This window comes from Aegilops tauschii, chromosome 1 (assembly GCF_002575655.3).
Source record: "Aegilops tauschii subsp. strangulata cultivar AL8/78 chromosome 1, Aet v6.0, whole genome shotgun sequence".
Lineage (NCBI taxonomy): Eukaryota > Viridiplantae > Streptophyta > Magnoliopsida > Poales > Poaceae > Aegilops > Aegilops tauschii.
Window position 1 is genome coordinate 296,015,856 of NC_053035.3, and position 13,090 is coordinate 296,028,945.

At 45.3% G+C, this 13,090-nt stretch overlaps 3 protein-coding genes across 4 annotated transcripts; 1 reads left to right on the forward strand and 2 right to left on the reverse strand.

Moving 5' to 3' along the window:
* Positions 1–360: 360 nt before the first annotated feature.
* On the forward strand, positions 361–3,819 carry LOC109744574 (cytochrome P450 85A1). Of its 2 annotated transcripts, XM_020303740.4 has the most exons (7): positions 361–2,041; positions 2,251–2,434; positions 2,538–2,617; positions 2,742–2,904; positions 2,982–3,088; positions 3,175–3,293; positions 3,385–3,819. In XM_020303740.4, the coding sequence occupies exons 1-7, from the start codon at positions 1,292–1,294 to the stop codon at positions 3,494–3,496; spliced, it is 1,515 nt and encodes a 504-aa protein (XP_020159329.2). In that variant the 5' UTR covers positions 361–1,291; the 3' UTR covers positions 3,497–3,819. The 2 variants fall into 2 exon arrangements, with proteins under 2 accessions (XP_020159329.2, XP_073352555.1); XM_073496454.1 differs by lacking the exon at positions 2,982–3,088.
* Positions 3,820–4,083: 264 nt separating this feature from the next.
* Positions 4,084–8,189, reverse strand: LOC109744568 (D-xylose-proton symporter-like 2). Its single transcript, XM_020303734.4, has 14 exons — positions 7,950–8,189; positions 7,683–7,798; positions 7,305–7,383; positions 7,166–7,225; positions 6,989–7,055; positions 6,768–6,892; positions 6,577–6,678; positions 6,128–6,496; positions 5,934–5,981; positions 5,678–5,740; positions 5,290–5,370; positions 4,887–4,985; positions 4,558–4,695; positions 4,084–4,430 (listed from the first exon to the last, which is right to left on the reverse strand). The coding sequence occupies exons 1-14, from the start codon at positions 7,959–7,961 to the stop codon at positions 4,302–4,304; spliced, it is 1,488 nt and encodes a 495-aa protein (XP_020159323.1). The 5' UTR covers positions 7,962–8,189; the 3' UTR covers positions 4,084–4,301.
* A 1,871-nt stretch (positions 8,190–10,060) lies between these two features.
* On the reverse strand, positions 10,061–12,887 carry LOC109744569 (probable NADH dehydrogenase [ubiquinone] 1 alpha subcomplex subunit 12). The gene is made up of 5 exons (XM_020303735.4): positions 12,619–12,887; positions 11,498–11,524; positions 11,321–11,412; positions 10,893–11,002; positions 10,061–10,436 (listed from the first exon to the last, which is right to left on the reverse strand). The coding sequence occupies exons 1-5, from the start codon at positions 12,705–12,707 to the stop codon at positions 10,272–10,274; spliced, it is 483 nt and encodes a 160-aa protein (XP_020159324.1). The 5' UTR covers positions 12,708–12,887; the 3' UTR covers positions 10,061–10,271.
* Between the last annotated feature and the right edge of the window lie 203 nt (positions 12,888–13,090).

Below are 13,090 nucleotides of genomic sequence, written 5' to 3' on the forward strand. Positions count from 1 at the left end.
AGGGGCAACGCCACATATCATGCGTGCATTCGTAGTGGAAGCGAAAAAGAGAAAGCTATGGCGACAATCGTACCACCCGGATCTATGGTGACTTTGATCCCATCCTTTTCTCCACCCTAGAAGAAATTCCATGCTCGGATTCTTTTCTCGAATAAGAATAATTCTCCATGCGCTGAATAACATGGGCTCGAACGGAGGAGCGTGGCCAATATGCAAAAAATCGGGAATTTCAGATATCCTTTCAGATTTTTCAAAGTTCACTTAATTTTAACTAATTTTGATTAAATATAATTTTGTTTTGAATTCGTTTTTATCTGGCTCGAAATTCTGGGGTTTAAAGTATATCCACCAAAATATAATCAAAAAATCTATTGAAATTACTATGCATGATAGCTCATTAATCAGATGAACCTTGAATCTGATCATCATCAATCAAATATACTCCCTCTGTTCCTAAATATAAGACCTTTTAGAGATTTCAGTGTCTTATATTCAGGAACGGAGGGAGTAGAAAAGAGAGCAGTAGTCTCCTCCGTGTCTACTTTTCTTCGTCAGCTCCAGTACACTAGTAGCTACTCTCTCTATATATATATATCTCTCTCTCTTTGCGGGAAAGGAACTTTCATTAATCAAACCAAGTGGTTACTTTCACGAGTAGCTACTCTAGCAAAGGTAGGTTAATCACACGAATGCGATGATGAACACGAATGATATGATGATGCATGATCGAAGGCCATATGGGGCCCATAGATATGCGGGCGACAAGTCATCACTGGTTAAGTGAGTGGGAAATTGGCTGGGTTCCTCTTCCTCGAGATACTCCTCGACAAGACCAGAATATGCGGCCGTTCAGTCAATGGGAAAACACTCAACTAATAAAGCAGACTGAATTTTGGTTCGTGCGGGTTGGTCATATCTGCGTGCCTGCCCTGGAGCTGGAAGCTAAGATCATGACGACACACAGCACTCGCCATGCAAATGGAATGAAATCCGGCATCTCGTCAACGTACCTGCTTGCATGAACAGCGAGACGATGATGCTCATCTTGAAACGCAAGCGAGGGAGGCAGAGGACGGCGGGAAAAGAAAGATGCAATGCAACTAGCGCAAGTGCGGTTGGAATCCATCAGATCAGGTATCCTTCCAGGATCCATCGCCATGATTGATCTGGAGAATGGTTGCACCCGACCGACTCGCTCATATATCGCGCGCGTGCATGCTTGCTTAGATATGCGTGCGTGCCTGTGCCAGCGCCAGTGAAACCACATTAGTCACTAGCTCGCCGGCCGGAGATGATGTCGATGTCGACGATGGCGGAGCTGGCATGGCGCTTCGCGGCCGCACACGTCCTGCTGTTGCCCGCGGCCGTTGGCGGCGTCGCCTACCTCCTCCTCCGCGCCCTACGTGCCTCCCAACTCCGGCAGGAAGGCAACAGCCCGCCGCCGGGGGGCATCGGCGGCTGGTGCCGGGGCGCGGTCGGGGCGGAGACGCTGTCCTTCCTGGCGGACAACAGCAGCGGCAGGGGCTTCTACCACTTCGTCCACGCGCGCGCGCTCCGGCACGGCGCCTGCTTCCGCACCGTGCTCTTCGGCCGCACCCACGTCTTCCTCCTCTCGTCCCGCGCGCGCGCCGCCGCCGCCAGCCTCCTGGCCGCCGACCCGCCCCACCTCGCCAAGCGCTACGTGCGCACCGTCGCCGACCTGCTCGGCGAGCACAGCCTCCTCTGCACCTCCCACGGCGCGCACCGCCGCATGCGCCGCGCCGTCGCGGGCCTCTTCGCCGCCGCGCCCACGGCCGCCTTCGCCGCCGCCTTCGACCGCCTGATCACCGCCCGGCTGCTGGCCGACGGCTGCACGGGCCGGGCCGTCGTGCTGGACGCCGCGCTCGACGTCACCTTCAGGGCCATCTGCGAGATGCTCATCGGACCACAGGAGGATGCACATAAGCTGGGACAGCTGCAGAGCGACGTCATGGACGTAACGCAAGCCATGCTCGCGCTGCCAATCAGGCTGCCTGGAACAAGGTTCTACAGAGGCCTACAGGTACCTTTTTTTTTCTTCTAATGTTTTTACAGTTTTGCTTATTTCTTTTTACTTTTTTCGCCACTCGAAACCATCACTGTCCGATCTAGATTGACTAGATCACTAGATACCAAGATTCGCGCAAGTATGCATGTTTTTAGTTACTACAAATTCACAAGAAGGGAATGATTCCTAGCTAGATTCTTGGTGTGGAATTGCTTTGATGTCAGGCAAGGAAGAGGATCATGGATGCACTGAGGCAAGAAATATGCATGAGGCGAGAAAATGGCCTGAAACTAGATCGCCGCGACGACTTTCTGCAGACCCTTCTTCTCAAGAGCCATATGGATTCACCTGAAGAAGCGCTCACGGATGAACAGATTCTGGACAACATTTTGACACTCATAATTGCAGGTATAGATATATGTCAGTCATAATTCAGTTGTTAACTTGCAAAGACTTAATTGAAATTTCAATCCAGGTGCATGGGGTAAGTCTTGTTTGTAACTGAGTGCAGGGCAAGTGACAACAGCAACGGCAATTACATGGATGGTCAAGTACCTGGGCGACAACACAGACCTCCAAGAGAAATTAAGAGTGAGTGAGGACTGAGGAGTCATTCCATCTCATCTGATCTAACCATCTTACCCATACATAGCCCATGTATGAAGAACAAGTTACTTCATTTCTTGATTGCAATTCTCTATCTACATGTATGCAGTCAATTCAGCTGGATCTGGCATCCAAGCACCATGACGCACCTCTTACCCTACAACATCTGAACACCATGGACTACGCATACAAGACAGTCAAAGAATCCTTGAGGATGGCCACCATAGTTTCTTGGTTTCCAAGGGTGGCACTCAAGGACTGCCAGGTTGCAGGTAACTAAACCTCGCTGATTTTATGCTTTCTCCTTGCTGGAAGCTACAGTTCTATTAACAGAGACAAGTAACAATAGGATTCCACATTAAGAAGGACTGGATCATAAATGTCGACGCGAGATCCATACACTATGATCCGGCCGTCTATGACAATCCAACGCTGTTTGATCCTTCCAGGTTCAATGTATGTATTGTTGTAAGCCTGAAGAAATTATAGTAGATATATATTGTGTTGTGATGTAGACAGATTGATGTTGTTGCTATGGACAGGACGATATGAAGCCATACAGCTTCTTGGTCTTTGGAGCAGGCAGCAGAACATGCCTGGGGATGAATCTTGCCAAGATTATGATGCTAATATTCCTTCATCGCCTCATCACAAATTTCAGGTCTCAGCTCTAAAGTCAAGTTTCTTTATTTTGATGCAAGGCGCAAACAAGTAGAGCTGGAGAGTAAAACTAAAATGTCTGATGTTTTCAGATGGGAGATGGCAGACCACGATACAAGCCTCGAGAAATGGGCAATGTTTCCAAGGCTGAAGAATGGCTGCCCAATTCGGCTCACGCCGATACGCAAGGACAAGATGCACTGATGACTGATGCACATCTAGTAAATCTGTCAGGATATGCATCCAATTATGAAGCTATGTGATTTTCCTTAGTTGTTACATACTCCAACAGATGAAACAAATTCTTGATTCCTTTTTTTGGATGAGCCAAGATCAAGCCTAGCTAGCTGATAATTTCAAATAAAGTCAAATAAAAGAAAGGGACAATGAAGTGCTGCTGGTCTTTGTGATATTTTATTGACATGTATGCATGCAGTACGCTAACTTGGTGCAAGCAGGGCAAACCCTCAGAAATTTCTTTTCAGAGTTGAGATGAATTAAAACCAACAGAACATCAAAGTCTCAGCTAATTCAGATATGGACTGAATCATCAATCAATCTGCATACAAGAAATGAAAACTGACCAAAACTGGAATCTACCCAGCATAGTTTCCCTCCCCTATTTATACTTGGTAGGTTTTAGAACATATTTTTTATGTGCTTAAACAGCTTTTTGCTGGATGTCATTATCTAAATTTCATCAATTCTGTGTGTGTTTGCACACGTTTTGATTTCAGTTTTTCCCATTGAGACGTCACTTTCTAGATTTCACAGATTCTGTCCTTCGATGGTTTTTCGCTCATGAAGACTCTTCCACTTGGACACCTTCTATTTAGATATATCTTATTCAGAGGAAAATAAGTAGTTTTCTCAACGTAATACTACACTTACAAAATACTCCCTCTGTCCCATAATGTAAAAACGCCTTAAATTATGGGGCGGAGGGAGTAGCTGAGTAATAAGAGCAGTAAAGAAGATTCTAACTAAGATGAGACATAGATAGTTGGATCTACAGTTTGGCTTCGATTTCTTCCAGGGTGAGCCCTTTTGTTTCGGGCACAATGCAGAATATGAATGCGAGAGACGCCACCGCAATCACCCCGAACGAAGCAAAGAGAACCCCAGTGCCAATCAAGTCCTACAGCACAATTCAGAAAAAGGAAAAGATGACTACTTGATAATACTAACCTTAAGAAAGGATTAACTTGATAATACACTCCAAGGACCAAGGAAAAACTCAGAAGGAAAGAGCAGCAGGCTTGTACCTCTAGTGGGGAGAAAGCAAAAGTGACAAGCGCGTTGGAGGCGAAGTTCACAAGAACAGCAACACTCAATCCACGGCCACGCAGTTTCAGCGGGAAAACCTCCGAAATCATAAGCCAGCCAATCGGACCAAATGATAACTGCAAAGTAATCACTTCTCATCAGATAGCCAAAGAGCCAAATTTAACTCACAGGTAAAGTTTAACTGCTCAAAGTTTGGTGGAAATGCAAGCGAACTAGTATTTCAGAAAGGCAAGGCCTACTAGATTACTCCATGGAATCCTCTTGTACTATTTTATGGCAAATAAGGGTAAGCCAACTCTGCAAGTACCTGGTAGCAGCCAACATACAGTAGTAGTGCTATTACAGCCACATAAGGAGCACCCGTAAACAAGGTATAGTATGAAGACAACAAGAATAGGGAGACAGCCTGCACATAACAACCAACAACAGGAAAGTGTGAATAAGTGTGGATACATCTCCATCAAAGTACCATGATAAAAAAATGATCATGCTTCCTAGCCCCTGATAGCCTTCGACATCGGGGTATATTTGAAAGTTAACAATACCTTGTTCCACAGAGACACATAGTTATGCATGAAAAGATATTATTCAGTTATATGAATATATCATTTCGTTACACAGAAATCATTTGAATACTAACTTCAACTTGGTTATATTTTTGCAGCTGGTCATATTAAAATAAGAAATCTACATGTTGAAGCCAGACTTACAATTCCACTAACACCACCAATTAGTAATGGTCTTCTGCCAAGTTTGTCAACCACAAGAACGGCAACTCCAGTCATAATCAGCTACAGAGATGAAACCACGGCATTAGTAATACTTTCATATTTTTTTAACACAAACACAGACATGCAATTTAACGGAAAATCATACTATTGTTCTTATGCATTTATCAGCATTGCATCAAATCTTAACTAGGCATATATTGGGCTGGATTCAACTAAAAATAATATGGAATCACCGTGTGTATGTTGAATTTTTCTCAAGGCATTCATAATTTGTACGTGTGAAACCTCTGAACCATCTTAGAGTGGGCAGATATCACTGCTGGTTATTATAAGTTTAAACTAAACTTGTGCAAAAATTGGCACCTACCTTCAGCAAGCCAAGAAGAATTGATACACGAGTGGCATCAGATGCTCCAGAGAATCCAGCACTCTGTGTGCAAATAATGATAGCTATCAATGACACAGCAAGAAAAGCAAAGAATTGGTGGTGCTTGAAGGCAAGGACATGCCAATCCAACTAGCCCTGCAAGATTTACCCCTACCCGTATACTGGAAATGGCAACCTTAACACCAGATAATGGCATACTTGAGTTGAATAATTTCATATGCAGAAGTATTAGTACCTGAAAAATTGTCGCAGCATAATATAGCACACTTGGTTGACCAGTGACCTGGCAAATACATAGAGAAGGAGAAGAATAAACACCACATAAAGATCAACCTCATATTATTTGAACTGAAAAGATCAACCTGATATCATGGAGAATGTACGAACAGAACTCTAGGACAGGTCAAAAAAAAAGATTAAAGAGAGTACCTGCTGAAAGAACACCAAGCCACATCCAATTATCATTGCTTTGAGACACTTTCCTTGAAAGATCTCACTGAAGCCTGCTTTTTTCTCTTCACCAACGTATGACAGTTCTTCCAGAATCAAATTAACCTGCTCCGAAACCAAATCAGGTGACGCTTGACCCCTCAATCGACATAAGCAACGTGTAGCATTTTCTTTTGTCTCCCGCAGATCTCCTTTTCCTTGTGTGGCACATAACAGAAGCCACCTAGGTGAACAAGGTAACCAGCACATTCCGATGCCCATAATGACACATATCGGAGCACTGGCGGCATACATGTAGCGCCAACCAGAAATCACTTCAACAAAGAGATTGCCTACTATATAACCAAGCTGCAGAAGGAAATGGAAATAAGTAGGCTGGAAGATAAGTGGGCGGAGAAGGGGAAAAGAAGTATCTACTGTGAACTTACAAGCATCCCAAGAACAATAAAGAACTCCTTGAGAGAAATGAGCATGCCTCTAATCTGACTTGGAGCAGTCTCAGCAATATACATTGGAGCAGCGTGCATAGCCTAATGAAAGCGACTCACATAAGCCTCATATAGAAATGTATGTATGTGTCCATATCCAATTCAAGTATGACATTAAGTATTGTTGTTACCAATCCAATTCCTATGCCATATAAAAAGCGACCAACCACCATGATAAGGAAGTTAGGGGTCACTGCTGTGAGAAGAGCTCCAATCAAATACATGATAGAAGAAACAACAAGCTCTCTGCGCCTTCCTGTGGTAAGCAATTAGGCACAAATCATATCAGAACAACAGATAGATTGCACAGCATAGCATGGGGTAGAGCACGAGGACAGCAGAACATGCGTACCTAGAAAATCCGCAATGGTGAATGCCGTGGCAGATCCGATCAAAGCACCATAGAGTGAGCCGCTGACCTGCATCGCAAACAATGGAACGACAAGGCACACGGCAGATTAAAATGAGGCCAGACGAGGCGATGGCATAATTAGAGAAGATTTGTCTGATGTTAAGAGTGGAGCATTACCACGAGGCCGGTTTGCACTGATGACAGGTCGTACCATGCTGTACCACTGGATGTGGGGGACTGCAACCGACGGACAGAAAATAATTATGACCAACTGTACACAGTTGTGGTGTTGGAGAGATTGGTGAAGAGGCGGTACCTTGAGCGATATGGTGGCACCAGATGTTGCCCCGATGTCATAGCCATAGAGAAGCCCACCCAGAGCTGGGAAGAAGAAGCTGCAGACGGTACAACGAAGCATTCAGATACGCGATATGTTTTGTACTCTGTACTAGTACAACTCTACAAGTCTTTTGGTTGCAGAATGAGTTGATGGTTTTCAGTGTTGAATGAATGAAAAGCCTGAAGCGTGATTTGGGTGCTCCAAAGGAGACCCCGGATGAATGAAGCAGAAGCAGAAGCAGCGGCAGCAGCATGGGTGGTGGCAGTACAGCAGTAAGTTGAAAAAAAAACTGAATCTAGCAATGAACGATCAGTTAAGCGAGCGGTAGAGAGGAGGAGAGGGGGAGGGGCGTACGGGAGGATTGCGGCGGAGACGGAGTAGGCCTCGCAGGCGGCGGGCAGCAAGGGCCTGGCGGCGTCGCGGTCGTCGGGCGGCGGGGAAGAGACGTGGATCTCCACATCCCTCTCGCCCTGCACCAGAAATTCGAACCGGCCGAGCCGATGAAATCGATCAGACGACGAAAGATGCTGGTGGAGAGCCAACGACGTACCAGGGGCAGGCGGGGGAGCAGCTACAAAGGGAAATTGGCGGGTGAGGAAGAAGAACAGTAGTAGTACTAACCTTGGACGCCATTAATGTGCCGTCCTGTTCTGCTCCGTGCTAGGAGTAGTGCGCTATGCTGAAGTAAGACCCGCGGAGGAAGATGGTTGGTACCTAACCACAATCGCGTAGCACGAGGAAGGCGAGGTTGTGTTACGTACCCGAGGATTTAACCATAACCAGGTGGGAGGCCCTGGAGGAGTCACGTCGTCGTCCACGCTTCCACGACTCTCTCTCTCTCCCTCTCTCTCTCTCTGTCTCAGTTTTATTAATTTATCTCCATGGTGTTTTGGCTCGATTTTATATCTCAGTTTGTTTCTTGTGATTTGTGAAGAAGTCATCGCCTTCACTAACAATAATGCACGCGACCGGCTACACGTTGCTTCTTAAGTTATTCTTTTTTTGCAGAGAGAAGGATAGACATTGCAATCAAAAAGAGCATCTTAGCCATATTCACACACAAACAATGATACCAAACCCTTCCTCCGAGACTTGTTTGCTCCGGTCCCGCACACTCCTCTTCCAATTTCTCCATTGCTGGCCCCTCCCCTCTCCTCTCCGGCTAGCCGGCAACGATGAGGTGGATGAGGGGCCCATCCATGTATATTTGTATGTAGGCCAAAGGTCAACGAAACATGCCCGACTACTGCCTCAGATAGCTAGCTAGGACCAACGCCATCTTTTCATTTCAACCTACTGCTTGCGGCCTTTTGGCATATGTCGGTTCTTGCCTAGTTGTGCGCTCCTTCTCTCCACCTTGCTTTAAGCGTGCTCTCCTTCTCTCCGCCTTGTTTCAAGCGCGTCACAGAGTCAATAAGGTGGCTACGATGGCTCCATCAGCAGCGCGTGATTTTGGCCCTCGGCTTCCCTCCTGTTGTGGTAGTGTCGGCGATGAGATGAGAGCCTTCTCTCTCTTTATAGTCGCTAAAGAGAAGAACTAGGTGATTCCACCAATTCAGAGGTATCTGATGATCGATTTAACCTCTGATAAAAAAGATAGACCTCGGTTCTATTTCATCTCTTCAACAAGTTTAGTAATAAGCATAACGGCTCTATTGTTTCGATGGGGAGAAGAACCTATAATTAGCTTTTCGGGTCCGATGGTCACATGGTCTTTTAGGAGGGAGGGTAGTGGGTTCTAAGAACACAACAGAGAAAGAGGACCAAACCTGCTTGAGTCCTCTTCTACATCTTGAGTACTTCCCACTCCAATGGATCTAGTTTTTAGAATAGTTTTGATCCGGCCATGTAGAGCACTCATAGAGGTCCGGCTTCACGTCAGTAATCTACCACACCCATGCTAGAATTCAGTAGAGTCCCCACTCGCCAACCGCGATGTCTTGGTTGAGAGGCCCCACCTACCCATCTTCCCGCAATTTCACTGAGGTAGTACCATCCCCAATTCGCCACTTCTTGTGTTGATGTACTAAGAAATTGGTTGAGGATCAAGCGTGTTCTGCATCTAAGAGGAATATTCCCTTAAGATGAACCACTGAATTCCAACCAAACTAGAAAAGATGCATTTTTATTTGATTTGGTTGGGGTAGGCTCTGACTTAGAGGTTGAGCTTTTTAATGTCCGGTCAAAAAAGCCAGACCCAAGAAATGCCCACGTCTATAGAATAGTTGTTCGAGACGGACTCAAGCTCCCCTGGCGTACTGCAGGGTGCAGCTGGGTCACTGATAGGTGGGCCCACATGTCAGTGGCCCAACTTCACCCGGGTCTTCATTGCACATCTTCTTTTCCATCATGGCGGCAACCTGTTTTAGGGTGTGTTTGGTTTAGAAATACAGTGGGATGGAATGGAACGGTCTTGGACTCATGTCCCATCCCTACTAAATTGTTCGGGCCAAAATTGGAGCCCTTGTCCAGCTCAACCGTCAGGATCCGAGTCTAGGCTGTCAGGCCAGGCTGCCCATGCCCAGGTTTCCTGTTCCATGTGGTTGAGTGTCTTCCCCGTGTGTACATGTAGCTTCTTGACATGAATGGTGATGGTGGCCTTTTCTCAAGAGAAAATGATAAGAAAAGAACACGGGCATGTTGCAACACCACGGAATTTACCAAACAATATTATCTCCTTTCGGCATCTCAACATCCACGCACCATTGCCATCAGTACAAAAAAAGAAACTCTTCAATGCAAACACCGACGACCGAATCGCCAGTTTTTCCATTGCCACATCCACACACAGATTAAAATTGTTCACTGGCAGGTATTCAGTATCAGATAGAGTACATTATTCAGATCCAGTCCACGAAACCAAGCTGACTGGCGGTTTTAGATCGGCGACACCAAACCAAATGCGAAACATAGAAAGGATTATCAGGTACCATTCAGATCAGATCAGGAGGCCTCTTCTTTCTTTGGTTCCCAAGGCTGGTACCTTGTCCAGTCCCTTTGCCCTGGGTTCAGAGCATGCCCCTTGGAGTGGTAGATCAAGTCGTCACCCTGTCCGGTGTAGTTCTGTCTGTGCTCCCTAATGAACTTTTTAGTCTTCTCCTCCAGCAGCTGTCCCCTCCAAAAGAAAGTCATATTTATGAGCTACTTGGTTTCGAATTACCAATAGTAAAACCAGTGCACTGAATCTACTTGCACACATCGAAGGACATTTCGGCTAACAATAGCTTAAAAAGTGATAATGTTTCTCAGCAGCCTATTGCACCGTTCAAATAATAATCAAACTTTTAAAAACATCGAGGGAAAATAAGAAACTTCCATAGTCTCATTGATTCCATGGCCTTATACACACACCTAAGTGCTCATTTATTTTATACTCCCTCCGTTCGGAAATAAGTGACTTTTTTAGTTCAAATTTGAACTAAAACAGTGTTACTTATTTCTGAACGGAGGTAGTACAACTTAGGTAATACATGTTGTTCAGGAAGCCCTGCCTAAATGGATAAAGCATCTCAGAAATTTTATATGCGCAGGAAAATAGCACAAGGAATATTAGAGAAAGCTTGCCTTGTCCCCAGTGCTGTCTGTAATGTGGTGCAGCCATCCATGCCATTCAGCAGGCACTTGGGATGCATTGTAGCGACCCTTGTCCGCATACTCTACCCACCTATGCCTTCCTGAAGATTGAACAATGTTTAGTTTCTACTAGATCATCAGGGGGGAACACTGAAGCACAAGAAGTATGCTCACACATAGAAATACAAATCGTCAAGCTTGGAATGTTCGTTAGCAAAGTTCCAATCTCAGGCGATAGAGAAAAGAAGAGATGAGAGACAAAATCTCAGACAACAGGAGATGATGAGTATAGAGTCCGATACTGTTCTTTCTAAAGTGGCAATGTCTATAAGTTTGATGGTCAACATTCAAATGTGGGCATGCAGTAGAACTCGACAATAAAAAATTGCAGTAGCTCAACTAAGGGGTGATGCACTAACCATACTGAGTGTCATGTAGTTTCTCATAGTACTTGTTTCCAAAAGTGTCAACTCCTACAAGGGTTGCACCAATGTTGTGAATTTTGGTTTGCCTGAAAAGAAGAGAAGTTTGCACACTGAGACATGCAACCACACATCCCTTCCTACAAAACTGGAGAGATGGGAGGGAGGACTTACAATAGGTTTCCGTCCCCAAGGCATTTTCTGTAAATAAAACCATGTTACAACATTAGATTAGAAGCATAAACAAAGAAAGACATGTAGAATTTAGCTCTCTTTTTTGCCCCTACTATGGAATTCTATGAGGGCTATATCATTTTAGAAATTTAAAAACAGTCCAGTGAGTACCGACAAGAATAGGATAGTGTACATGGTGATGCTCCACCAAAAAAGCAACACAACTATCGCATTTAGAAAATTGAAAAGAGTGAAAGTGATTCCTTTTACGAAGTGGGGACTCCAACTTGAAAGCTTGAAGCTGCAGGGTGTAACCAGTATTCATCACAATAAAAATGTGTTCTCTGATGGAACAATATACCTATCAAGTAATCACTGGAAGCAGCAGCAAAGTTGTGCACGCGCTTTCACAAAGAAGATACCTTGATGTGAGAATTCTCAACTGTTCAATCTACTATTATATTATTATGGGATGCTAAAGTCCTGCTACTAATCGAAAAGCATTATGTGGAAGGTGAAAACATGTGAAAGTCTTTTAAAGCCAATGAGTACAGTGGCCAACCGATGGTATTAATTTTTCAAACCCCGCACTTTCTCGTTGCGTTGTACTTCATCTGTAAACAAATATAAGATTGTTTAGATCACTACTCTAGTAATCTAAACGGTCTTGTATTTTTTACAGAGGGAGTAATTGTTATTCTCTTGAAGGTATGTTGTGTTGTGATTCACTATTGAGGAAAATCGTAACATCGGCAGATGCATTTGTGTACAGGATGATTTTGTCTTAAACTGCATAGACCAAGAGGAAGGAACATTTGTGTTCTTTGTTTTCAGGCCTTGCAATCCCAGCAGAATAATTTCGAAGGCATGTAAAGCTACTATGTAATTTGAGGCAGTAGGTGGACATGTGCTGTTGCCTACTCATTTGGGTTCATTAATATGGATGCGAACGAAACTAGCGATCCCAATAATCGGTAAACCGATACGCGAGGCGTTCGAAATTGAAGAAACCCTAGATGATAATCGCATGGGATCTTGACCGAACAGCCACAGGAGAAGGAGCATGGACGAATCTCAGATCCGGGAGGGGGCGAGGGGGTGGGGGAAGGGGGGAGTCTTACAGGTATCCCTCTTCGCGGGCGTAGCGGAGGAAGTTGGTGAGGCCCTTCTCCCTGATCCCCTGCCACACGCTCCGGACCACCGCGGCCATGGATGATGCCTTCGCCTCCTCCGCCGCTCTCCCTTCGTTTCCTCTCAATGGCCGATGCGATGCCTCCGTCTCTCTCTCTGGAATGGTAGGAGGAGATAGGCGAAGCGGACCAAGACGGTCTGGGCCGGCCCATTCTCTTCTCACTCACTTCATATGACAAAAATAGTGAGCCAACATTTTGCAACTGGGCCGAGCCATATCGTTATGCATGCTCAAAAATAAATAAAACAGCTAGCTTTCGATGGCAGCCTCCTTCACCTAGAATGAACTCCAGCTCTGCCACCCTATCTGTAGAGTTGCAAGCGGCCGACTCGTGGAGACACGCATTACTTGATTTCAATATGGCAAAAAGTGTGTTGGCTCTCCGGGATGATGATGTGTTG

What these genes read in the sequence shown, in the direction of transcription:
- LOC109744574 (XM_020303740.4), top strand. Translation starts at nt 1,292, where the DNA reads ATGATGTCGATGTCGACGATGGCGGAGCTGGCATGGCGCTTCGCGGCC. An exon ending in CAAGGACTGCCAGGTTGCAG is followed by an intron (nt 2,905 to 2,981) that starts GTAACTAAACCT and finishes AAGTAACAATAG; the next exon opens with GATTCCACATTAAGAAGGAC. An exon ending in TTGATCCTTCCAGGTTCAAT is followed by an intron (nt 3,089 to 3,174) that starts GTATGTATTGTT and finishes TGCTATGGACAG; the next exon opens with GACGATATGAAGCCATACAG.
- LOC109744568 (XM_020303734.4), bottom strand. An exon ending in TTGGTGGTGTTAGTGGAATT is followed by an intron (nt 4,986 to 5,289) that starts GTAAGTCTGGCT and finishes TGTTATGTGCAG; the next exon opens with GCTGTCTCCCTATTCTTGTT. An exon ending in TTGCTTTCTCCCCACTAGAG is followed by an intron (nt 4,431 to 4,557) that starts GTACAAGCCTGC and finishes ATTGTGCTGTAG; the next exon opens with GACTTGATTGGCACTGGGGT.
- LOC109744569 (XM_020303735.4), bottom strand. Translation starts at nt 12,707, where the DNA reads ATGGCCGCGGTGGTCCGGAGCGTGTGGCAGGGGATCAGGGAGAAGGGC. An exon ending in CTTGGGGACGGAAACCTATT is followed by an intron (nt 11,413 to 11,497) that starts GTAAGTCCTCCC and finishes TCTTCTTTTCAG; the next exon opens with GCAAACCAAAATTCACAACA. An exon ending in ACTACATGACACTCAGTATG is followed by an intron (nt 11,003 to 11,320) that starts GTTAGTGCATCA and finishes TTCAATCTTCAG; the next exon opens with GAAGGCATAGGTGGGTAGAG.